Genomic DNA, 25,822 nt, shown 5'->3' on the forward strand with positions numbered 1-25,822 from the left:
TACATTTACCACATTCTCAGATGTGAAGTTATTAGGGTATTAATACATTATTACTACATTATTGCAGCTCTTTGTGGTGGTATTATATAGAGCTTTAGTTTAGTTACAAATAATTCACCTTATTCTTTGAGTCATTAAACACTGAATCTGTGACCTGCGGTACCTTACTTTACTTAAATACCTCACACAAAATAAAATCACAGATTTGCATTTCATTGTAAAATTCTGCTCGGGGTTAAATATATTGTGATTCCCAAAGAAAAAACAACTGAAGAGATTTGCATTGCTTTATTATAGGGAGAGTATCAATCCCCTGTTGTGCTGGGCACCACTCCCCAGACAGATCTTACAAGAGCTGAGTGTGCCATCCAGACGCCACCAGTCAGACATGACTCAGTCGTTGGCTTATTACCACTGACCCTTCATTGCTGGGAAAAACCTTTTATTTCGAGTAAAGAAAAGTAAAAAAGACCATTTTGTTTTTAAACCTAAATGAGCCATTTTTCCTGAAAACCAAGACCCTTTATGCTGAATATTATTGTTGGCCTTAAGGTAAGACTTCATCTTCTTAAGACAACTTTCAGATGTAAGATGTTATAACATAAGACTGACTTAATGTAAAGATTCATGCATATATAAAATACACATAGATAACTGCACATTATTCTTAATTGTCTGTTACAAATTGCAAACTTCCAATATAAATATGTCAACTCGAGCGCTCTGCTGGAGAACCTTTTGAAATACTTTTTGAAATAATTTACCAATCTTGCTTGAATCGTTTTACTCATTTCACGTATTTCACTTGTATAAGCCTGTTGCTTCCTGCGTTACCCTCACATATTTCTAATTTTGTTTTCTTGTTTAAGTTTTATTATCTACATTTTATATGTATGCAAAAAGGAAAAAATCTAGAGTCTCAACCCTAGATTCTTAACTTGGGAAATTAGTTTGCAGCGAGAATCACAGTACATTTTCCAAACACCTACTTAACAAAAACATCAATCAACATAGCCATCAATTACACTTACATTACATTTCGAAGAAGCTCAGGAATGACCAATGTAGACATCTGTTCCTGACCAGCAGGACATTCCAAATTTTTCCTAATAGCTATAATGTAATGTAATGTAAAGGACATTTTACATTTTTTTACATTTTTTTTTTTTAGAGGGAGGAAATAACATCCTCCAGATGGGGGCACTTTAAATGAGGAGGTGAGGGGATGCCTCTCATCACCCACAGTGATTTTCCTTTACTCCTGCAGTAGATGATAATAAACAAGGAAATCATTTATAATTGCTTGATATCTTCTCTCTGTAGGGAGTCCCAGCGTAACAGATAAGCATGACTGGTGCTATAAAGGTTTTCCTCATGTGCTGTTTACTTCAAGGTGAGCTATTCTGACAAATGCCTATGTGTAAATATTACACGGTTTGCTTTTGTCCTTTAATGGCAATCACTTTTTTTTTGGTGTTCTCTGTTTGGTTTGTGGATGGTTTAATTCCCTTTTCAATTATGACAGTTCATAATTTTTTGGGACATTTGTGACATCTCTGACTTGTTGTAGTTGTTCCTCAAGTGGTGGAACGAGCTCCCCATTGACATCAGGACAGCAGAAACCCTTCAATGCTTCCGTCACAGACTGAAAACTCACTTGTTCGGACTGCACCTTACTCCCTGTATTTATTAAAAAAAACTAAGAATAATAATTCTAAGCTGTTTTTGCCTATTTGATAAATGTTTACGTTCTCTCCTGATGCACTTATTATAAGTTGCTGTGGACAAAAAGTGTCTGCTAAATGAAGTCAATGTAATGTTGAATTTTGTGTTTGCCCTTAAATTCATTTTCCCTTTTTCACTGTTTCACCTCAGGTAGCTTATGCCAAAAATGGGCAGTCACCTTGCCCCAGAAGGTAGAGGGGCTGAGTGGCTCCTGTGTGGTCATCCCCTGCAGCTTCACTTTGCCCCCAGAGCAGAACAAACACCTGGATGATTCGTGTAAAGTCATATGGAAGCGAGGCTTCGGGCGAACAAAAGTGTTCGATTCCAGCCTCGCCGGAGCAAGTGCAAGTCTGAACGTCCTGCAAGGAAGTCTAACAGGGAACCTGCGTGAGAAGAACTGCACCACCGTTTTCAACAACCTGCCCTCGAAACACAGTGACAGCTATTACTTCAGGCTAGAGTGCAACTCGCCGCTGAAGTTCAACTTTCCAAACACCGTCCATATCACCGCTCAGGGTTTGTGTTATGTCCTGTGACTCTGAAAAAAAACACTTCTTTTGGTAGCTCTGTTGCCAAGTCCTCATTGTCTTCTACTTCTCAGATTCATTCCCCAGACCTGCTTTAAATCCATCCACGCTGGAGGTAGAAGAAGGGACGCCGGTGAGGCTGAACTGCTCGACTGCTGCTCCCTGTCCCGTTCTTCCTCCAGTTTTGTCCTGGACGCCCAGCAAAGGTGATATTGAGGAGAGTGCGGAAAGGAGATCTCTGACGTCTGTTTTGAATTTCACCGCTTCTCACCTCCACAATGGACAGAAGATCTCCTGCAACATTCTCTACAACCGGCAAGGTGGCAAAAGTGACCTTCTGTTTGAAAAAAGTCTGACACTGCGTGTTAACTGTAAGTCCACACCATTATCACGTCTCCTTTTGAACAATTTGAATGTTATGACATGTGAAAAATTTGTGTGGATTAATGTTTATGCCTCCAATGAACAGTTGACCACCAACTCTTAGTGGAGTCTCTGCAGAGGTTGTACGACGTATTAAAGAGTAGGAAACAATGAACCCTTTATTAATCATTTAAGATTTTTATCTATACTTACTTACTAGATTTTATTGTCTGCATGGGGATCTTTCACAATCTGGCAAACCAAAATTTTTTTTAGCAAGACTTTATACAGATTCACAAAGCCTTAATAATTCCTTTGTCAGTTACAGATGCAACCAGATGGCCAATTATCTTAGCTAAGCATAAACACAAGGATCAATCTGTTTTTGCTTTCAGGTTTTGTACAGAATTGTCAAATGAGATATGATAATTATTAGTGACCTTGTAGATGTGCTGCTAGGCAGATTCTGTAACGGATACCGGCTAGCTTCCACATGCTTCTACTCTTTATGCTATGCTACACTAATCTTCTTGCATTAACGTCATACAGATATGAGAGAGGTGCTGTTATCAACGACCTCATCTAACTCTCCGAAAGAAAGTGAATTAGCATATTTACCAAATTGTGACCTGCAAACTAGCAGACAAAGTTAACAAGTATTTAGCAGCTAAGTAGCCAGTTATTTTCCTCAGGAGTTGGTGGAGACCAAAACAGAGTTCAAATTGAGCGAATATTGTACTAAGATTTGTCGGTTGGCCAGAAACACTTGCTTTGTGTTTGTTTGATGTGGAAAAAACAACTGTTTGCCGACATGTTCGCCAACTATACTGTATATTCTTATAATATGCTTAATGTTTGATATCAACTTGTTGCTCTGCCCCCCTGTGGGAAAAAAATTAATCTTTAATGGTTTAAAGAAAATATCTAAACATTTACATTTTCAAAATTCTCTTCCAGATCCTCCAAATAACACATCGATCAGTTCGCCTGTGAGGCCTATGAGGGAGGGCAGCTGGGTGAATCTGACTTGCAACACTAACGCATATCCAGCTGTGGACAGCTACGCCTGGTACAAAGTAGCTGGAGATCAGGTGTCAGTTGTGGGCTCTGAAAAGAGGCTTTCGACCACCGTTTCTGATGTCGATCGCACATTTTACTGCAAAGTCAGTAACAGATATGGAACCCAGAACTCACCCATTGTTCACATAGATGTACAGTGTAAGTCAGGCTAAAACGGACACCCAGGTGACAAATATCGGCCAACAACATGGACTGAACCCAAACCCAAACTGTGTTTGTTTTTACAGTTTCTCCCAAGGACACAACACTAATCGTGAATTCTACTGGTCCAACATTGGAGGGCAGCTCCGTTTCTCTGTTCTGTAGGAGTCGTGCTAACCCACCTGTGGCCAACTACACCTGGTACAAAGATAACGAAGAGGATGGGGAGGATGGATCGATCTTATTCCTAAGCAGCGTCAACACGAGCCACAATGGTGACTACCACTGCGAAGCAAAAAATGCCCTGGGAGACGAATCATCAGCAACTATTCAACTGGACATCCAGTGTAAGTTAATTTCACACATCGAAGATGTTGATTCACACTGACAACAGAACTGTGTGTTTCCAGTGTGCTCACGGGCTGAATATGACTCTACTGTAGCATATATGGAGCCCAAACATGATCAGGGGCCAAGACTCATTCGCAGAACAAGACTGTCTAGACCATGAACACTGATCCATTGTCGCTGTTCGTGACAACCTCAAAATCCTTTCTATGTCGCAGTCCATGATGACTGAGCTCTGCTGTGTGTCCACACGTGTGCCAGTGTGTTGATTTATGTGTGGATAATTGTTTGGTTTGTGTCCTTGCCAAGACGTTGTTTCCAACCACAGAAAACAAAGTGGTTGTCTCTGTGTGATGAAAGGAGAACACTGCTTTATATGGACTTTGGAAGCATTTACATGTAAACCTTTACAGTGTCAAATGTGTATTATCAGTCCCCAAATCACTGGAACAGAAATCTTCAGTTTTCTCCTCATAAGTGATTAAAAAATATATATATTCTGTATAGACTCTCGCTCCCATTAGTAATTAGTAATTTACTATAGTTAAAAGGATGGTAAAACTGTTAAATCTAAAATACATAATATTTTCAGGCTTGAGAAAATTTTGCTTCATATTTTTATGACCCAGGAGCCTGATTCCAAATGTGGTGAATTAGTCATGTTCGCCCTTGGTTACGATTTTAGTAGCTGGTCTAAAGCTTTCTAACAATATCACATGAGCTTCATCAGCAGAGGACATTTACTAGAACTGTTTTTTTTTTTTAATTCCCTCTGTTCTCAGCAGTCCATGGACTTTCTCTCCATGTTGGCTTCAAATTTTGCTTTAGCTTTAAAGTGGATTCATGTCCTTGCAAACAGCAGTTGAGGAAATCTAATGTTCAAATCATGCTTTGTTCGGAACTGAACTGCAGTTGTAGCCACATGGATCTGAAATACCTTCAAATGTTGTCATGACATCTGGTTGTTTTTGTTTTGCTCTTGTGCAACAGACTGTCATAAGTGGGTACGCAGGATTTTAGGTTTTGATTCTAGCCTTAAAAAAAGCACATGTAATAAACAGAATAAAAATACACACCTCAATTTTATTTTGCCAATATCTCTGCATACCCAAAATCACTACACCCCTAAATCTAGTAATATTATGGGGTTAAATCTACATTCCTTGGATGCAGTACTAAGAGGCACATTGGTTCTTTCAGATCCACCGAAGAACACGTCAGTGAGAGTCGACCCCACTGGTCCAGTGCTGGACGGCAGCTCTGTGACTCTGACCTGCACGAGCATCGGAAATCCTGCAGTGTTGAACTTCACCTGGTTCAGAGTGGCTGCAAGACAAATCAAGGTGGTGGGTTCTAAGCCAGACTTCACCTTCAACGTGACCAAACTCTCAGAGGATCAATATTACTGCGAAGCTCTGAATGTCCACGGGGCTGAATACTCAGAGCCCGCCAGCATTTCTGTCACATGTGAGATTTATTTATTTACTTATAATTGCAAGCTTTACTTTTCCCCCAGACCTTTGATTGAGCATGCACAAATGCACTAAATAAAGTTATCCTTCTCAGTTGCTCCAGAGATCCTGCCTTCCTCCCGCTGCATCAAGATTTTGTCCAATTTTCGGTGTACCTGTGACGGCCAGGGGAACCCGCTTCCCTCCATGATTTGGGAATTGGCTGGGGAGCCCGTCAATCCCTCTCCTGACATTACAGTCGGGGAGGTTCCCATGGGGATCTTTGGCATTCGGAGTGTCATCTCCGGACGTCTGGATAAAAACATGCCCTCTCTACTCTGCTACAGTGTCAACTCTCTGGGATCTGATAGTTTCGCATTCAACGTGTCCGCCAGTGAAACTCAGCTAGGTATAGGGATCTACAGGATGCTGTTTCTATATCTGACTTCTTTTTTCTTTGACCTAATTTGCTTCTGATATGGTTTTTTGGGGAATTTTCAGGCTTCAGCACTGTGTCTCTGTTGACTGGCTCTGCAGCCGGAGCACTGGGGATGCTAGTGGTGTGTGTCCCACTGTTGCTCTGTTGCAGGTGAGGACAAGGCCGGCCCAAGGCATATGCAAACTAAGTGACTGCTTAGGGCGCCCTTGCCACCACGGGGCCCCCATGCCCATTGTAACTATAGGCACGATACCGCCATAGTCAGTCAGATAGTTGACGGAAAAGGCAGTAGCGTATCAAGTTAAAGGTAAAGGCAATGTCACGAAAAAGCACAAGCATGACTAATTTTACTGTTTTAGCATAAACATTCACATAAACGTCAAACAGTCAAGGTATCTTCAGCTAACGTTAGCTAGTTAACCATTAGCTAAGAACATTTTAAGACAGCTAGATTCCACTCAGCATTATATCACTTTGAATATTAAAGTGCAAATAAATAATATAAAAAACACTGGACCACCATTGTGAATTGGCTACTTTTGAGATTAAAAACCATAGAGTCATATGAGGCTCACATTGGTATAATGTAACTAATAAGATCGATAATGGGTTTTGTTAGATTTACAGAAGGTGTGCAAACGATCACGCATTGACACTAGTATTAGTGGCGGTGGGGGGCACAAATCAAATTCTGCTTAGGGCCCCATATAGGCTAGGGCCGGCTCTGGGTGAGGAACACAGCTAAAAAGACAGGTCCTGACACTTTTGATAACAGGGTCAATTGGTAAAAGGTTGCTTCTGGATGTAGAAGTCAACATCAATGAACAACCATTGCTTAACCTGATAACTGCTACGTTAAATGACCATGAGAACAGGGATTTTAAAGAGAATAATAAATGATTGTGCATATAACAATGACTTTTTATGTTGGTTTCAGGAGAAGTAGAGGCAACTTTTCAGTGGTGGACAACCAGGAATCTCTAGTCACTAATGATGTGAGTTTTCGTCTTTGCAATATATGTGCTGTATGTAAGTACAACGGGTGAATGCAAACAGATTTACCTTCAGGCGCCACAAGCATTGAAATTAGGGGAATTGTTGAACATTTCAATTTAGTTTTTTGTGCTACAATCAGATAAGAAAACTGATATCGGCATCACCTCTATCGACCTGGGTGGGATTTTTCTTGAGACACATGGCACAGATATGCCATCCAAGAACATGGGTGACATATTGACATGTTGGTTTCTGTGTACCATTCGAAATCTGCCATTACTCATAGAAAAAGGACAGCTGTGGTGAGCTTGAATCCATGTCAGTTACAATAGATTGCAGAGGCCACCGTGGGGAAAAAACAACCATTCATTGGTGAGCTGATACAAAATCAAGTAAAAGCTGGAAAAGAGGATGTCATCTAATTAGGCCTTACCAGGTAAAGACTAATTCTTTTCTTCTCTTTTTTCTGAAACAAATTGCTTGTTTTCCTATAGACAAACGCTCCACAAGTGGATGTTACTCATGTCAGTGAAGCCACTCTGGGAGAGCAAGGAGGAAGAAGTAAGCCCGATACACTCAATGGCCCCAATGTGGACTTTGATAAACTCCAGACTGACACAGAGGGTGAGCTCGGGGAAGGGGAGATCCGAGGCCTGGCCTCCAAGACGGCATATGCAGAGATCGACCTGCATCCCAGAGGATGCAATGGGGAAGATGCAAAGGAAGAAGAAAACATTGCAAACACTGCCTCTGCAGAAGGGAGCGTTATTGATGGTCTTGCAGGACAGTGGCAAGATGGCTCAACTCTAAAGGAAATTGTGGATACACAGGATTCTGGCCTTCACATACCAGAATCAGAATAATCAGGATCAAGAACGATCAGAATGATGATGCATGTTGGAACAGCAGCTTGATGTAATGAGAGGTAGAATATTTTAGTGAACACCTCTGTATGCTGGTCAGCCCATCCTTTCAGTAACACTAGCCCTAAACCTTACTTCTGGGTGGTTCTCACCTGGTGGTGCTGTAGAACCAGAGCAGTCTGTCTTTCCAAACAATGTATTGTTTGTAACCTGTAACCTGGGTAATTTTGTTTGCTCTGACAGTACAAGGCCCCTTCTTTCCCATCAGAAGCAGATATTTAGAGCAGGCATGGTTTCAGCCACAAAAAAAAAATATTACTAAAATGGTGGTCTCTCGCCATTGTCCCCGTGTTTCGGGAGGTGGCTCAACAAAATGCTTTCTGTTGCTAAGATGGAACAGATTCGTTTTAACAAAGGGAATTCACAAAACTACTTCTTGAAGGTCTGGGAACCCTTTTTGATATTGCTCGATGAGACCCAACTGTCTGATTTGTGTGTTTTGCTCCTTTAATATGTCCTTAACCTAACCATTTGTTTGTTTTACCTGCAAAACTGCACTGCAGATCGGATTTCTTTTTTTCTTCAGCTGTGACTTTCACTTCATCTTCAACTTGAAGATCTGTCTAAACCTTCAATCTTCATCTGTCTACTGTATATTTTCCAGTAAAGTAGAAACACAATAAACATACTTTAATCGGCTGTAATAATAATGTTTTAACTCTTCTATTTAGTGACTACCATATCTAAATGATTTTACATTTATTACACTATTGTTGATATTCAGAATTTCCAAGCTAACATTTGTCTTATGGTTCCGTCAATTTATTCGGGCAACTGTGGCTCAGGAGGAAGAGTCGGACGTCCACCAGCCGTAAGGTCGGTGGTTTGATCCCAGCTTCCCCCAGTCCGCATGCTGATGTGTCCTTGGGCAAGACCCTAAATTGCCTCCGACAGCTCTTCAGGCAGTCTATGAATGTGACAGAAAAAGGGCAGTAAACAGCAGCACTATATGAATTTGTGTGAATGGGTGAATGTGACTTGTTCCGGAAAGCGCTTTGAGTGCAATACAAATACAGTCCATTTACCATTCTGAGTGAAAACAGCACATGGACACAGTGTGACATACTTTAAACTCTTTTTATTAATAACAAATAATTGGATAAAAATGCATACATATGTTTGTGCTTATTTATACATAAAAAAATATATCTGCCTGCACTTAAGCTGGCAGTCATGCAAGAGCTTACAGTCACAGCAGGTTAGGAAATGGAGCATTTTGCCTCAGCATGTATACTCGAGAAAACAAGCCTTGTTACCTCCATGTCATTTTGTACAGGAGAGTGTTCACAAACCTCACAATGATGTCCATAAACATTTGTAAACACACATAGTTTATAATTGATCCATATTTACATTTCAGGTGGGGTTGGTTTGGATTCAGTTCACAACACTGGAAAGAAGAAAACAATACTTCGGAGTATCGGTTCCCAACATTTTTTTTTTCTGACTGCATGTTATTCAACTATAAATCATATAAAACAGGTATAGTTACAATTATTTTACAATCACACCCTTTGTAATAGCAAAAGCTGGACATTACAACCATTTCCTCTTTCACATTTAGCTTTTTTTCTATACTTTTAATAGTTTCAAATGTTTATCCATAACTTTTAGCACACTTAAATCCTAATTTCCTCAACACAGATATGTGGAATATATTCATTAGGCTTTCCAAGAACCCGTTGAGTAAAGGTATCTCTTGTTTGGAGCCGCTGCTGTATAGTAATAAAGCCCAAAGCTGATTGATCGTGAACATAATTCAGGGTGTCTCATGTAAAGCAGGATAAGAATATCTAGATCTTGACGTCAGAGTATTGTATCTTGTCTTCATCAGAGCTGCTGGAGTCTCTGTCGGCCCTCCGATGTCCCGGGTTCGCCTTGAAGCTCACCAGTGAATAGTTGAGCTCCATTTCACCGTCACTGGTGTCTGTGTCATCGTTCCATCCATTTGGAGATGTCGCTGCATGCGCCACACTGATGTTTTCATAGTCCTGCAGACTTTCTTGCTCATTCTATAGGACGGTAGCACAGATAGTTGACAGATTGTGTTTGTGTTGCAATTTCCGAACGTGTCTGGACGTGAAGCACAACATTTTTTTTTGTTATTTTGTTTGTTGCACAGAATGAACTTCTGAACAGGTAACACCCTCTTTGTTACAGTGTGACAACAGTATATACATATTTTCTATATCTTGAAAAGTAGTCTTTTGTGACTCATTATAGCATGTTGTTTTCATGACCTATGACATTTTTAGGCCTTACTAAAGTATGACTTATTTTTATTAATTTTAATACCTTACAATAATATAATGTTTTTTTTTATGACTTACTATAATGACATTTTGTGCATTACTATACTATGATGTTTTTATGACTTTTTATGCTTTACTGTTTTATGACTTACTATAACATTTTATGACTTACTATAATATGCAATTTTTCATGACTTTTTATGCCTTACTATATGACATTTTTATTATATTATGACATTTTTTATACCTAACTATATCATGACGTTTTTTTTATACCTTACTACTGTACGATGTTTTTATGACATTTTTAATGACTCACTATACTATGACATTTTTTATGCCTTACTAAACTTTGTCATTTTTTATGTCTTACTATACTGTCCTATCTTACTCTACTATTACGTTTTGTATGCCTCACTATACAATGATGTTTTATGCCTTACTATATAATATGACTCTTATAATATAGTATTCATATAGAGTGTTTTAGACACTATAATGGTACAAACTTGACTTGAAAGGTGGAAAGAAAGGCCTTGGTTCCTGACCTTTTTAGTTTTCGTCGGCTTGGACACCTTTTCGTACACAGCATCCGCTTCATGTTTATTCCTGGAAAAACAAATATCAACATAAAATGTGCCATATATACTTTTCTTGTTCTGGTATTGCATGCAAAGCATAAATTCTCACGTTGGCTTATTCCGGAAGTGCAGAGAAGCATAGTTGACCGAATCCCCCTCTGTCTGTCCACCTTGCTGTCTTGTGGGGTTTTGTGCAGTGGGAGCCTGAGCAGATGCCAGACAGAAGACATCAGTGATTATAAAGCACCAACTGAATGAGTTCATTCATTCTTTCAAAATGGATGCTGTTGGTTGTCTGTGAATTCATGGCCCCATAACACTGAGTTACTGGTGTACTGACAGAAAGATCCGCCTGTCTAAAGTAGAGCCAGACAAATACTCATTTCAGAAGGTTAGAGGTTAGTTAGTGGCTTATTTATCCGCTATTGGTTTATTTTACAGTAAGTTGTCTACTGTTTGTATGTGTTTGTTTGTATGTTTTTCTGAAAAGAAACTGTCATATCAACTTGCATGAAACAAACAGGTCAATAATCGTCTGTGGTGATGAAGCAAAGGCTTAAATATCCTGTATTGAGTTAATGTCCATAAATACTGTGTGCTACACTCTCCGTTATTATGCAATGGAGAACTGCTCTCATGCATGTAAAACTGCTTTAGTGATCCTTAAATAAAGTAATAGGCCTGAATAAACAGTCTCCCAATTTTAATTGTTTCCATTTATTGTATTCTTAATGAAGTTGAAAACTTGCAGCTTGCTTGACTCACCTGGGGCACATTCACAGTGCAGTAAACAGAGAGGATGTTGGATGCAGGCCTGTGGGGAAAAACACATCATGTCTGGAGGGGGCCTTGAAATAAATGGATGCTTTGACTCTAGCACGAGCCGCAGCCCCACTCCTGCTCTCAGTTCCGCCCAGTGCTCCTTGTCCTGGGTGGGGACAGTGTGTGTGTGGATGCTGTCTCACGTGCTGTCTGGAGGAGTCTGGTGTCGTTGGGCCCTTGGACGGCATGACTGCTCCTGCGAGAGGTCGTCTCTGCTCCTGCAAGGCTCTGCCAAGAGAGTCTCGTTCCTCCGATTCTCCCTCCTGACGCCATTACACCAACCCTGAATTTGTGCATCCACACACACACACACACACACACACACACACACGAACACAAGAGATGTCATTTTTATATATTAATGTTTTCAATACAGAAGTTTAGAGACTTAAATAAACGAATCATCACCGAAAAACCAAATAAGAGTTGTGTGTTCACGGTTTCTTGTTGAATTGTTTTTTTCCTCTTGTACCTGAAATGATAAAGGGACAGGGCAGCGGTTACACAAGCTAACATGCCAAATCAATCATCATTCTTTTTTTAATCAAAAGCACTAATCATTCATACTTTACCTGTAAACTAAGACAATCAAGAAGATAATGAACAGGACGATAATAAGACCGAGAAAGAAGAACTTCAGGATCTGCATATGGTCTCCTGTGGTTCAAAGACACAGAGCATCATTATATAGACACTGAGTTATAAACATTTCAACATTAGTTTCAAACTGCTGGGACTTTTATCAAAGGGGAAAATGTATTTTAAAAGTCTGATACACAGATATGTGGCCTTGAAATTCACTCACGTTTAAACAGATGCACTGGGTCAGAAGATCTTTGATTTATTTCATTTTTGGCGACGCAGTAGTAGACTCCTGGCTGGTTTGAGTACACCGTGTGGTTCTGATGTTTGGACACAAGTTTATCCTTTTGCTCACCCTGTATCTTCTTGTACCACGAGTAGTGGGTGACAGGGGGATAGCTGCGACTGCTGCAGCTCAGCGCCACAGAGCTCCTCCCCTCACGCTCCTGCTTCTCTGCGGCTCTCGTGATGTCTGTGTGTTTCGGAGCATCTGGGCGGGAGAAACGGAAGCAGGACAACATTATTGTCTCAAGTTAAATTTTACTATTGCTGCCAGTGTGTGAAGAATGAGTAACTTTTCTCTTGGGGTGCAGAAAGAATGGCACTGTTCCAAAGCAATAAATAGAAATATGTTGTAATTACAAACATTTCCACATCACACTGGCTTTAGAAGTACCTGATGGACTCTTCTATTTCTTCTCAGCAATTTGAAAAATACAGCTCTATAACAGAATGTGTAGTGGTCACTCTTAATTTTATTTTGGAGTATTTAAGGTGAGAAATGTGATTTTTAATCACGCTATGACTGATTTGTTGACCAAACGTTGCTGTTTACATTACATTTAAAAGTATAGTTACTAATTGTAGCACAACTGAGTCATGTTTTAATGAGGCGGTCTCCCTCTTTTCATATTACGTATACTGCGAGTGCACGTTGGGGTGCACAGGGGGGAAATAAAATAAAATATAAGGACCCTTATTATATTTCATCCTTTTGGCCTAAGAATGTCAAATCAGTATTTACAAAACACACAGTAATGTAGCATATTCCCTCCTCATGTATCCTTTTATCGTCACAAGTGCATCATTTTACTCACATTTGACTTCAACCTCAGCTCCCTTTGATTTTCCGGTTCCAATGCCATTACTGGCTGCACAGCTGTACAGTCCACTGTCGGACGGACCGACAGAGTTTACGGTGAAGGTCATACTCTGCTGGATGGTTTCGTCTTTCCCGTCAGTCATCTTCATCCAGGTGACAGAGGTCACTGAAGGGTAGGACTGAGCAACGCAGCTCAGCGTCAACGACGTGTTTTCAATCACAACGAGACCAGGCGCAGCTCGTACTGTCACAGATTTGGGAGAATCTGTATTTACCAAAAATTAAAGTTATAAAAAAGGGAGAAGATTGGCAGATATGTCAGTTAAAAAAGGCTTCCATGGTCACAAAACATTTGGATATCATAGAAACAATGAATATTAACTGCAAAACGTAGATTTCATATTTTGTCACGTGGGGATTCATAAAGGGACAAGGGAGCACAATAACATGCCCACTTATGTCAAATACGTTCCAATGCAAAATTACACTACAAATTAGAGAGAAGGTGATTTAAAAGTTGTGGTCATTTTTGAGGCTATAGTTAGTTGTTGTGGTGCAGCATTATATTAAACTATATTTAAACTTCCCAAAGTTTCAACAGCAATTTTGTTGAATTATATTTTAATCTGGTTGAATAATATTTGAGGTTTTAATTTTGTTTTTTGTTTAATATTATTTTTTAAAGCAATATTACCCTACAAAAATATTCCATTACATGTAACAAGTCCTCATTTTAGAATTTGACTTAAGCAGTAAAATGGTATAAGCAGGACATAAATTACCTAAATCATTAATTGGGTGGTAGAATACCGCTAGTCAATATTACAACACTGGATAATTATAACTGATACATTACTTTTTAAGCAATTTTTCCTTTTTTAATGTTGTCTGGTAGTCTTAAAAATGCATTATAATTTTTTTAAGCTGATTATATATTTTGTGTATGGAAATACTGCATTTACAGTGCAAGTACATGGTACTTAATTATCCTTTCCAGTACTTAATGAAATATACACATTCACTTTCTGTCATTATTTTTAAGGTGTTTATGTCTGTTATGGTTCAGTCAGAACCAATAGTCAATTTAAAAAAATTAAAGGATGGAAAGAAAAACCATTAGAAATATATACGTTTGCAAATTAAGATTTAAAGAGATATAGCAGCAGTAACTTAATGCAAAGTTTTGGTCTTATCTGTTTGTTAGGAACAAAAAACAAAACAATACACTGCTTAATAACTCACATTTCACCACCAACTTCCTCTGCTGGCTTGTGCTTGAACCTTCGCTATTTGTGGCCCTGCAGATGTACGAGCCGGCGTCGTTGGACGTCACATTAAATGTGTGGTGGAGAGCGTTGATGGGATGTGCATGCATATCATGTCGAGTTAATTCCAAAGACTGAGGATTCAAGGGTGAGGATGCAGGAGTTCTCGACAAGGTGAGAGTTGACTGTGGGAAACTTTCAACAGTGCAGTCGATGGTGATGGTCTGACCCTCTGTGACCTCAGCAGCCATCGACAGAGTTTGTTTGGTGGGAGGGTCTGTGGAGAGGAAACAGCCAAGTGCTTGATTTTCAGGGGGATTCATTAATTATTATGACTTTTACATATAACATGATATCACGGCAACCTCTGTCCTGAAAGCTTAAAAGCTCAAAGTGTTATTTGATTCTTCATATTTAAGTGTTTGCAGTAAAAACACGTTGCTGTAGAAGGAATTGTCAATTGGACAGTGGCTCGCAACTCAACATGAAAAGTCATGACGATATCCAGCTGCTCTCTGTCGTCACTTTTTTGCCACCATCTATGCCTGCAGGATTTATCCAAGGAACAGAGGAACATGGCTGCCATGATCAAATCATGTTGGATTGAGGCCGAGATCCGGAAGCGGCTGAGCTTTTTCATTAGATGCTAAATGAGTTAACGCCCCTGAGTGAAGGATGAGTCATCAAATAATAGAAACTGGGATCAGGGATTTTGAAGTAAAAATACTTTCTTTCTTTTTTAAATACATGATTCTTTTTACACATAACAATATTTAAATAAACAATCAACACAGAGACAGGGATTAAAAACTGAGAAAATGTATTTTTTATTTCATGGGGCCTTTAACTACTTTCTGGCAGATAAATTGATCAAATTGATACAGCTCTCAACTTGTCCGTCTATCTGTTATATAGATACAGTATGACTTAGTTTAACAAAAAGACTGGGGCCAGAATCAGATGGAAACATGGACTCTGGATGAAGGTAATAGGGGCAAGTGGTAAATCCACCAACCAGCATCTCACATGGTTGACCAATTCTAATTTTCCCCTGGTTTTATGTTTGCCGTAAATCTGCTATTTTTACACTCTGTTTTCGTATGGATTAAATGATACGACATATGAATCAGTGAGCTTTAAGAGTTCTGGCAGATTGGTTTAGTCATTATTGCACAGAGCCAGGACAGCTGCTTCCACTTGTTTCCAGTCTTATGCTGTGCTTGGCTTGGCTCCGGCTTCATATTTACCATACAGACATGAGAATTGCATCAATCTTCTCATCTAAATTTGCATCAGAAAGGAATCATATTGTTGATCTACTCCATAAAATGATAGAAATAAATAGATGAGGAAAAATAATTGCAGAGTTATTTTTGGTGACTGAGTCATCCAATTTTTAAATGTACAAATGCACATGAAAAATTATGGAAACTTTATCATTACAGAACAGTTACTTACACAGTACTTGTATGCACACCAGCACACTATTATTCCCTTTACCAAGGGGGTTGGAGGCACTGCACCTGTAACAGCCTTCATCTCCTCTTTGTACACTATATATATAATGTTGGTGTCTGTTTGCTGAGATGGAATTCCACTGTGAGGAGTCAGCTGGTTTATTGTTGTTGGAACGTTGCCAGGAGTAAGTCGTCGGGGGAGGATTGGCATCGGTGTTACAGGTGAATGTGAGGATGCTCCCAACTTTCACTTCATAATCAGGAAAGCCTCTGACAGAAATACTCGTCTTCCTCGGCCTGTCTGGAAAAAGGAAAAAAAAACGACTCATCATTTCTGTTTCTGTCTCATCATCAAGTCTCTGACACACATACAGTAAAAAGAAATGTTAAACTAACATTGAACATCCAGTTGAATTGGAGCCGAGCTTCCAGTACCCACAGTGTTGGTGGCTGTACATGTGTAAGAGCCACAGTCCTTGGGCTCAATCCTTCCAACTACATATGTCTTCTCGTTACCAACTGTTATTCCACCTTTAAGCCAAGTGTAGGTTCTAGGTTGTGGGTTGCTTCTCCTCACAATACATGTTAAAGTCAACTGAATCGTGTTTGTCACGGTAATGTTATTTCCATGTTTAACTGCAGACACAGGTGAAAGGATATTTATCTCAGCTTGAGGAGGATCTGAAAGAGAAGATTTCACCAGGTTAAGTCAAAACGATAAGTCCAAATGCAAAATACCAGATTTTCTTTCAGCATTTTATAAAGATCTTTTTTTTTTTTACAAATACAATACTTAAATCTTAAAATTGAAATAAAGCTGGGGAAGTATACATGTTTACTGACAATCACCGACAACCACGAGCCTAAGTGGATGAGGAGTATGACAAAATATTGTTGAATGAAGTCTACATTGGAAGAAATTCAATTAGGAAGATCTCACATTTGACATTAATGTCAACTGGACCTGATGTTATAGTTCCAAGACTGTTCTGAGCTTTGCAACAGTAGTTTCCTCTTTGTGAATCCTCGATTGATGTGATCTTCCATTCTGCCTCTGAAGACTGCATTTGTTCGCCTTTAAACCAGGACAGGCTGGGCGGAGGATTTCCTTTGGCAGAGCACGTGAGAGTCACGGAATCTCCTTCCTTGACATCTTTAGGGCCCTCAGCCAATATTAATTTAGGAGCATCTGTGGCAACAAATTAAAAAAAATGTAAGGAGACATCTGTCTGTGTACAGCGAGCATTGGTGGATTGTTGAAGGGAATCAAATATTATGTCTAAGAACGGAGACATTTTTCACAGAGTGAAAAAAAAGTACAGATATCCTGGTCACACACACAGCCTAAGCACAAAATACACAATGCAATTGTGCAACTTTACAAGTTCAGATTTTCTGACACATGCCTGGGTAATTCTGTCTCGAATTCGGATTTTAAAAATGGTAATAATATTAAAGGGCCCATATTATGCCCCCTTTTACACAAGTTACATTGGTTTTCAGGTGTGTGAACTACATGTCTTTGCCATTCCATGTCAAAACACCTCAAGGTTCAAGCCACACAGCACCCTCCTCTTTCTGTATAAACAGCCCTGTGAGACTATGGTCGATTCCAGCGCTTTCCTGCTCACTCCTCGTCCCCCTCCCTTCGTGTTCCGCAAAGCTCCGCCTCGCTCCTCCTCGCTCCTCCACGCTCCTCCCCGCCTCTGCTGCCATGACAACAGTCGCACGTAACAAGGCACATACACGACGTAGAGACCCGGGAGGCCCAGAACACGTTCTCTATAATTACACACAGAGCACAAGGGGCTGGGCGATAGAACGTTAACGACATCCCGGCCGCGAGTCTAGCTCCGCCGCAAGCCGGCAGCCGCAAGCCGGCAGCCGCGACCGACATCCGGCAGTCGCGACCGAACGCCGGCAGCCGCGACCTCCGCTGCAAGCCGGGAGACGCAACCAACCGCCGGCAGCCGGGAGCCGCGACCGACCGCCGGGAGCCGCGACCGACCGCCGGGAGCCGCGACCGACCGCCGGGAGCCGGGAGTCGCGACCGACCGCCGGGAGCCACGACCGACCGCCGGGAGCCGGGAGTCGCGACCGAACGCCGGGAGCCGTGACCGCAAGCCGGGACACTTCAAGGAGGGAGGTGCTGCTCAGGTTGGGGGCGTGGTCACCCCAGTAGCAGGAGTCAACTTACGTCACTTGACGCCCGGGCTGTGAATGGCTCGTTTACAGACCGTCTGCACGATCAACCCAAACCACGAATCAACGACTCCTTGTTTTCTTTTCATTCTTCGTGGGCCGGCAGACACCCCAGATAACCAAATATACGTGGAGGCAGGCTGAAAAGGTGCCTGGAGCATAATATGACCCCTTTAATAACTAGAAGGAAAACTAGAGATAAGGCTAATGCCCTATCGCAGCATGTTAAAGAAAGTGAAAAAACATTTGATCTGTTCGTTTTATCTGTATCCACACCACCACAAAATTTCATGAAAATCAGTTCAGTCGTTTTTGCGTAATCCTGCTAACTAAGAAACAAACGCGGAAGCAAACATAGCCTCCCTGGCAGAGGTAATAATAACAATGATATTAGATAATTGATAGTGAATTTATGTAGTTCTTTCGAGGAGTTGAACTATTTCCAGCAGGGATTGTTGGTGTTTTTTTCCCCAAAACATTGCATGTCTAGTGTAAGAACAACACCTCATTACCTTAACCAAGAGGAGACATTCAGGGCGTCTTAACATATATATATATTCTAGTGGATCTAAAAGGAAAACACCAGGGCAACAGTTAACACCTTTCAGCCACAAGCAAAGACAGATGACCACATCGGCAGTGGCCATGTTCTGTGCATTTCCCAACTTTTTTCCAGCACCACAAAATATTTACTTAGATTTCATTAGTTTCTAGTATTAACTCTGTATAAAAATCCTGCAATTCAATTCAGCAAGTGTTTAAAAAAAAAAAATAGCCCTTAGATTTCTGTACAGTCGGACCACAGACTGACTGTTTCTACTCCATCAGCAGAAACTATCACCTCCCTGCAAGATCAACAAACTCCATTCATGAACTTACATTCAACACTTATACTGATATTCCGAATCAAATGTTTGTCCATGTTGTCCTGTGTTTGGCATGAAAACACCTTCCCATCATCCATCCAGCTGGCTACAAAACTGACTGAGGTGCGTTTCTCATTTGGATGAGTGTCGGGGATGTGTGTCGGGTGAAGTGACGTCAGATCTTGAATTCGCAGGTTTGACGGACATGAACTTGAAGTGGAGCATGTGAGCGTTAGCGTGCGAGACTCGAACACGGCAGGCGGTTGCTCGAAAGTGAGCGGGCATTGATTTTCTGAAAATATTAAAGAAGAAAGACAAAATCAGGAGAGAAGTGATGAGGAATAAATAGAATATCTGGAGCTATAAATCAACAATTGTTTCAGGTAAGCATTCATTCATAATTTAAATTTTTTTATAAACATATTGGTTGGTAAACTATGCAGAGTGGAGCTTAATAGCTAAACTGCTCTGGAGTCATAATTTCTCCCTAGTTTGTGAATGAAAAGATCTTACAACTCATGTGATATACATATATAATCTGAACAATGAGAAAGTTTCTAATAATTGTAACCTGCAACACATCTTTGTGATTATGAAATGATTAGTTCTTTACTTTTATGTATCTGTTGTTGCGTTACAAATGGGTTCCGTGAATAATACATTTTGCTCACAATATAAATATACAAAATATTCTTCATTATATTATACTTAGTGCATCCAATCTGTTGTTTCTTTTGTTTCCAGACCAGCTCATCTCTCAGTGTGTGTAACTCATTCTATATTTGGAAATCATACATACATACATACCTTCAACTATGAGGTTCGAGGAGCTTTTAGTATGCCATGTATTTTGTCCTACAAATCTGAAAGAATACTCTCCGCTGTCATTTTTTTTTAGGTCACGTATCGAAATACTGCACAGTGGCTTTGGTGAGGGGTTACCATTATATTTTAAAGATGGAGAGCCGATATATGTCACTCTTTTTACAAAGTCCGGATCGACAGGACGCTCTGAGTTATTTGTGCTGTAAATGACAGTGGCATTATAATCGTTTTTTATGACATCCCATTGTGCATCCTTCATCCAAAACCAGTATGCACCACCATCATCCACTGTGCCTGTGACCTGGCATTTGATTTCGATGCAGGATCCCTCTTTAGCTGTGAGCTTGGCAGGTTCTAGCTTAAAAGGAAGTATTGCAGCTGTAGAAAAATCTGTGGTGGTGGAAACACAAGCGGAAAAGTCAGGTCATCCACGTCACTTTAATTCAAATGTTGTAAAAAAGCAAACGTTATTGTAAAAGTGGAAAAATCAAGTTCCTACTTTTCATTAGGGCCAGAAAAATCAAGCAACAAACTGTCTGAGCATCCATTCTCATGTAGGACTAAAGCTTGATATCTGAAACAAATACAAATAAATAAAAAACTGAAAACTGTGTTAGTACATATTTGAATACATCATAACGACAGAGAACCTTCCTTTTTGTTCCCTGTAAACTAGCCCTTGGAACCAAATAGTCTTTAGTTAAATCAACTGGACTCTTTCTTTCTTCTTTTCTTCTTCCTCTTTTCTTTCTGACTGAGTCTTCTTCATTTTGTTCCTCATTTCAAGATGGTTGTGCGCTTGTGGTTAGAGAAATTCTGAAGCACTGAAAACAAACAAGTTATCTTCGCTCGGAACAGCAGAATTTATAATGTTGTTGTCGAATAACGTATTCAATGATTTTAGGAAATATTCTAAATATTTTAGCGACATGATTTTTTTTGTAAATGCCAGTACACTGTAGTTGTAGTTATTGTTACTTGATCATGATCATGTTGTTTAATTCATTAAATTTCATTGCTGCATGTTCAGTTTCTTATTTCCTTTAAGAAACCCCATAATACACCACACAAAATAGGTTCAGACTGCAAACAGTGCAGTGCATTTATTTAACATATTCACCTCAGAATTTTAACCTAATATTGTAAAAAATAAAAAAAGGTTATGTTTTTCAAAGTGTACAAACCACTAACAAACTGTTTCTTTGTGAATACAACAGCATGACTTTCCCTTGTTGAAATTCACTAATACGTTTTTTTCCATTATTCAGTTGAAATGCGTCTTTGGAAAATCAAGCTTTTTCTAGACACGAACATCATAACACACACATACACTGATCATTGAGATGAACCTTTGTAGCCACAGATGACTTCTAGTTAAGGTGGTTGGATATTTATGACAGAATAATACAAAATGAAGCTTGTTCTTACCTCAGAGGACCCAGTCTCAAGCACACACAAAACTCCCCTATAAATTGTATTTAAAAGTAAAAGGAAGTTTTCACAGTTGACTTATAGTCTTAAAGCCATTTGCATGCCCTATCATGGAAGCCAGAAAACAATTTCTCATACTGCAAGTATGCATGCAGATGAACCTCCTCTCACTTCCTCTATTTAGTGCTTTTTTTAATAGTGAAAGCCACTGTTTAGGGTCTGTGGCTGAGTCTGTTCTACCGGCACAGAGCAGCCGACAGTATCTATTGGCAGAATGTATGCTTTCATTGTATTTACACCATCTCCTTTAAAACTTTGCCTTCATCAAAAAAAGTATAAAAAGGGTGCATTTTTTGATTCCCGAAATATTACATTACATAATGTAATTAAATGCAATATTTCCACTACAAAGTGAAGATAAACCACAGATGAACAGGAAACATTAGACAAAGAGAAAAGCATCTAATTTCCCTTCACTTCACTTCCCCTCCCCTGAGAGCTGCAGCCACCATCTTCTCAGAAGTATCTGTGGTGGTGAAAACACAAGTCAGGTCGTCTATGTCACTTTAATGCAAACGTTATAAAAAAGTAAGTATTATTGTCAAAGTGGAGTCCATTCTCACGTAGCACTAAAGCTTCCCCTCCCCAATAGCAACAGTGACTATCTTCTCAGCATCGCTCGCCATTTCATCAATGGCGCCGTTCAAAGCCTGCAGCATGGCAGTGAAGGAGCGGCTGGCATAACGGGCATGTCTGGGCATTGCCATCTCCACCAGCTTTGACGAAACCACGGCCAAGTCCTTTTCTGCCGCCGCCAGTCGCTTCTTCACTTCCCCTTTGGTGACCTCCACTGACAGTACACAAGTCCGCAGCCCTTTAAGTCTCGGGGGCTCCACGCCTCGCTGTCGGGCCAGTCGCTCAATTGATTCATCGTCCAGGCACAGAGATAACTGTGCTTTTGTCAGAATCCGCACGGCTACACTTGAGTCCACCATAGAGGCCACCAGGGGAACAGGGATAGCAGACATCCCACCGGACAGTGACGCAGCCGCCCATACCAGTGCTTTGAATGCCTCCTTTTTCTGGGTGACCAGCGCTGAGGTGAACGTCGGTAGAGCCAAGAGAAAGGCGTGGGCTCGGATTTCTGGAAGGTCTCTGCCCATGTCCTCCAACAGACCAGGGAAGTCAAACTTGTCCAGGGTGGAGGCTCTGACCAGATAGAGTTTAGGCTGTGTCACACCCTGCGATATCAGTGTTTCCAGATTGACTTTCTTCTTCTCTTCCAGGCTCTTCTCTGTTTCTTCCACTGAAGCTAAGAGAATCAAGTACACCGTTTGTCGCTGCAGTGAACGGGCCTCCAAGAACACCTCCACGCTGTTGGAGTGGATTGTATGCGTGAATGTCATGAAGACAGCATTGTAACGGAAGAATTTAACTCTATCCATGTATCCCTCAGGTTCAAATGGGGACGTGTCTGTCACAGCTGGCAGGTCCCACAGTCGAAAGTCAGGGTGTTTAGGGTTAGGATAGCCTGCCACTTCCTCTGAGGCGGCAGGGGTTGAAGCTGGAGCTGCCCCCTCATCCCCAGGACCAAGGCCACGGAGGGAGTTCATGAAGGAGTCTTTTTCATCTCCACGCTTACCCACCACACCCAAGTTGATCCTACTGATCAAGAGATCTTCCACTGCATCCCTGACATCTGATAACTTATTGCTTTCTATGGATTCTTTCAGGGTCTCAAGGAAGTTTAGGCCTCTGGAAACATCAGCCATTTCTGTAGAAAGATGCAGATCGCAATTATTTGAAGAGTCACAATAGGTCCTTTCATATGGATCAGATTAGAAAGCTCAAATGGATACTGAAGGACAAGTAACAACATGAAGGCATGTAAAAATTAATAACAAAGAATAAAACAGGCAGCTTTTCAATATAAACAAAGAAATAAACACTTAAACCGCAAACCTGAACTTCCTCAGAAAGTTTGATACTATTCTTTCACAGAAAACCTGTCTAACCACTGGTGTTCATTTGTACTGCACTGTAGAAAGTAACTGAGTTAATGTACTCCAGAACTGTGCATGAAGTAATTTGAAATTATGAAATTGAATTCATAGTATGTATCATATTTATTTAACCTAAAATGTACAATACATTTCAGAGTGGAATTTTGTACTGTACATTCACTTGTTATGATTTGTTACTTACTTCTTTACAGATAAAGATTCAGCAATAAAAAAACAACATTATAAATGCAACAAACTCAGATTATTTTATGTCGTATTCTCAGATTATCTCATGTGTAAAACATTTCTTCACCAAACTTTTCTTTGTCCAAGGCCCAAAGGGATAAAATTATTTGACAAAGAAACCAAAGTGAAGAAAAAATTTCTCCAATAAATTAACTTCTGACCCTTCATGTGTAACAAGTTATTCAGGAGACTTTATCTGAAATAAATACAGGAGCTGTAAATCGATCAGTCAAAATACTTAAATTTTACCTAAGTGTTTGAATTCAGACCTCCACTTGAAATGGAGTATTTTTACATTGTCTTCTATTGGTACTTTTACCCGAGTAGAATTAAGGTTTATATGGTCCAAAAATAAAAATGCAAATCACAAGCCAATGCTAATCCAATGATATTAAAATGACACTTTGAATATGCATTGCTGACAATTTATATGACTGTTTTCATTCAACACAATACTACACACACTCACCCACACGGTCTGGGATAGAAGAAGCGCTCTGGGTGAAAATGTGTTCCCGGTTGTCAGATGCTGATTCCTCTGCAGCTTTGCAGCACCGTCAGCGTCTGGTTGGTCTATTTACGGTGTTCGTCCAGCAAGCGGAACATTCTAATCCTTTTAGCTGAGCCTTAATCCAAAAATCACTTTGAGCTCATACATGCACTCTCAGTGTGTATGTAAAGCTACAAGCTTTTCATGTATAAGCCTACAAGTATAGTATCATTCATGGTATCATAAAAAAATTTTTTAAAACAGTTTACCAATAGTTTCAACTTATACCTTATACCAATCACAAAGTCGTTGACCATGTTTAACATGAGATCTGAATTAATCAGACTTAAACAACAAATGGTTTTCGTCGTCTAATTGTAACCTTAACACCACAATCTGCGATATGAAAGTTTTATTTTCATCTACTACGAAAGCTGTTATAAATTTTTGTGAGCAATATAAAAGAGGAACTAAGTTATATTAAAGTGAAGTCTGTGAGAGCCTCATGAGACAAGCTGCAGCGTCTTGCCGCCTTCTCTCTTCAGAGAAACAGTGTTCACAAACCATCCAACGCCTGCTTGGTGTGTCAGTTGTGTGAGCCCACGCCTTTCTCTTGTGTCAGCCTCTTGTGTCAGCCACATCCTCTCTTGTTTGACAGCAGAAGAAGGTGGTTTGAATTCTTTCTCCACCAAAATACACGTGAGCCGAACCGAACAAGATGTGTGGTTCGTGACCTTTACCGGCACCTTTAGGCAGAGTTTGGGGCAAAAGCTTATCCGACAGCTGTTTTCCCCCTGGGCTTCCAGTCTTGCACTGTGGTTTTGTTATTAGGCTGGCAGCAGAGAAAGCCATACAGCCTGATAGACGTCCTTGTAAAAGGGAGATGGTAGGACAGACACTGACACTGTGCTGTTTCGCATCATGCCTGCATGTGTTGCGACCTCAAAATGAAATGCCATGAGCACGGTCATCTTCGTTTTAGCAACTTCTTAATAACATGTCTCTTTCTCAAAGGGGAAGTGCTCTCTTCCTAAAGGGTAGACACAACATTTTTTTCCGCCCTGAACAATAAGCAGGCATACTGTTAAAATATTTTTGACCTTATAACCGATAATAAAGAAGATGAATGAACTTAAACACTCATTTAAAGTTACTTATTTTGCTGGACACACATAAATCAGCAAAAAATATAAAAACTACATAACTGCCAGTGTGCTACACATGCTTTGTATAAATCACACACTTTGGCGGCAATCTGATATGTTATTACCCCGACATGGTACCATGTTCCTCACTGGTCACAGCCTTTAAATTAACCAAAGCAATATTTTGTTTTTTTATTTATTTGTTTTTTTAAAGTGTGGTGAGCCATGAGCACTCTAACAAGCTTAATGAGACCAAAAAATTGAATAGCTGCAATCACCTGCAGTTTTCGGAACATGAAAGCAACATATTTATAAGGACATTAATGATCAGGGCAATGTTATTATTTAATATTGAAGAAGCTTTCAATGGCTTATGAATACAGGCCTTCAGTGTTGAATTAATAACAAGATTGCAACAAGGCCGTATACTCTACCTGTGTTAGCATCGTTGCTTGTCACAGCAAAGAAACATTGTGATAGGATCAATGCGAGACACTTATTCTCTCCCTCCACAGGACAAACTTTCTTTCAAGAAAGAAAATAAAACGCAAGACACACAG

General features: G+C 40.1%; 3 protein-coding genes across 4 annotated transcripts; 1 reads left to right on the forward strand and 2 right to left on the reverse strand.

Moving 5' to 3' along the window:
- Window positions 1–1,859: 1,859 nt before the first annotated feature.
- On the forward strand, window positions 1,860–8,626 carry LOC118311883 (myelin-associated glycoprotein-like; the record flags this gene model as incomplete). The annotated part of the gene is made up of 9 exons (XM_047336794.1): window positions 1,860–2,241; window positions 2,327–2,623; window positions 3,573–3,833; window positions 3,923–4,183; window positions 5,385–5,651; window positions 5,751–6,042; window positions 6,126–6,224; window positions 7,012–7,069; window positions 7,565–8,626. Coding segments are annotated over 9 exons (2,286 nt in total), but the record flags the coding sequence as incomplete, so codon positions are not given.
- A 430-nt stretch (window positions 8,627–9,056) lies between these two features.
- Window positions 9,057–21,883, reverse strand: si:dkey-24p1.1 (uncharacterized protein LOC556718 homolog). Of its 2 annotated transcripts, none has more exons than XM_035622836.2 (17): window positions 21,376–21,883; window positions 20,447–20,521; window positions 19,930–20,337; window positions 19,136–19,414; window positions 17,019–17,243; window positions 16,451–16,735; window positions 16,056–16,355; window positions 14,575–14,874; window positions 13,328–13,597; window positions 12,454–12,720; window positions 12,221–12,305; window positions 12,057–12,120; window positions 11,792–11,931; window positions 11,592–11,640; window positions 10,936–11,030; window positions 10,794–10,854; window positions 9,057–10,005 (listed from the first exon to the last, which is right to left on the reverse strand). In XM_035622836.2, exons 2-17 carry the CDS (start codon window positions 20,499–20,501, stop codon window positions 9,787–9,789), a joined length of 3,102 nt encoding a protein of 1,033 aa, XP_035478729.2. In that variant the 5' UTR covers window positions 20,502–20,521; window positions 21,376–21,883; the 3' UTR covers window positions 9,057–9,786. The 2 variants fall into 2 exon arrangements, with proteins under 2 accessions (XP_035478729.2, XP_035478720.2); XM_035622827.2 differs by having other exon boundaries at window positions 16,995–17,243; window positions 21,376–21,880.
- A 124-nt stretch (window positions 21,884–22,007) lies between these two features.
- On the reverse strand, window positions 22,008–23,150 carry irgq2 (immunity-related GTPase family, q2). Its single transcript, XM_035635970.1, has one exon. It carries the CDS (start codon window positions 23,148–23,150, stop codon window positions 22,008–22,010), a length of 1,143 nt encoding a protein of 380 aa, XP_035491863.1.
- Window positions 23,151–25,822: the final 2,672 nt, after the last annotated feature.

Source organism: Scophthalmus maximus, chromosome 1 (genome assembly GCF_022379125.1).
Source record: "Scophthalmus maximus strain ysfricsl-2021 chromosome 1, ASM2237912v1, whole genome shotgun sequence".
NCBI classification, from domain to species: domain Eukaryota; kingdom Metazoa; phylum Chordata; class Actinopteri; order Pleuronectiformes; family Scophthalmidae; genus Scophthalmus; species Scophthalmus maximus.

Excerpts from the sequence above, each read along its gene's own strand:
- si:dkey-24p1.1 (XM_035622827.2), bottom strand. The coding sequence starts at position 20,501 with ATGAGAATGGATGCTCAGACAGTTTGTTGCTTGATTTTTCTGGCCCTA. Across the intron at positions 16,736-16,994 it reads AGTTGACATTAATGTCAAAT|ATCCTCCTCAAGCTGAGATA; the intron begins GTGAGATCTTCC and ends CTTCTCTTTCAG. Across the intron at positions 13,598-14,574 it reads GAGGAAGTTGGTGGTGAAAT|ATTCTCCCAAATCTGTGACA; the intron begins GTGAGTTATTAA and ends TGGTAAATACAG.
- irgq2 (XM_035635970.1), bottom strand. The coding sequence starts at position 23,150 with ATGGCTGATGTTTCCAGAGGCCTAAACTTCCTTGAGACCCTGAAAGAA.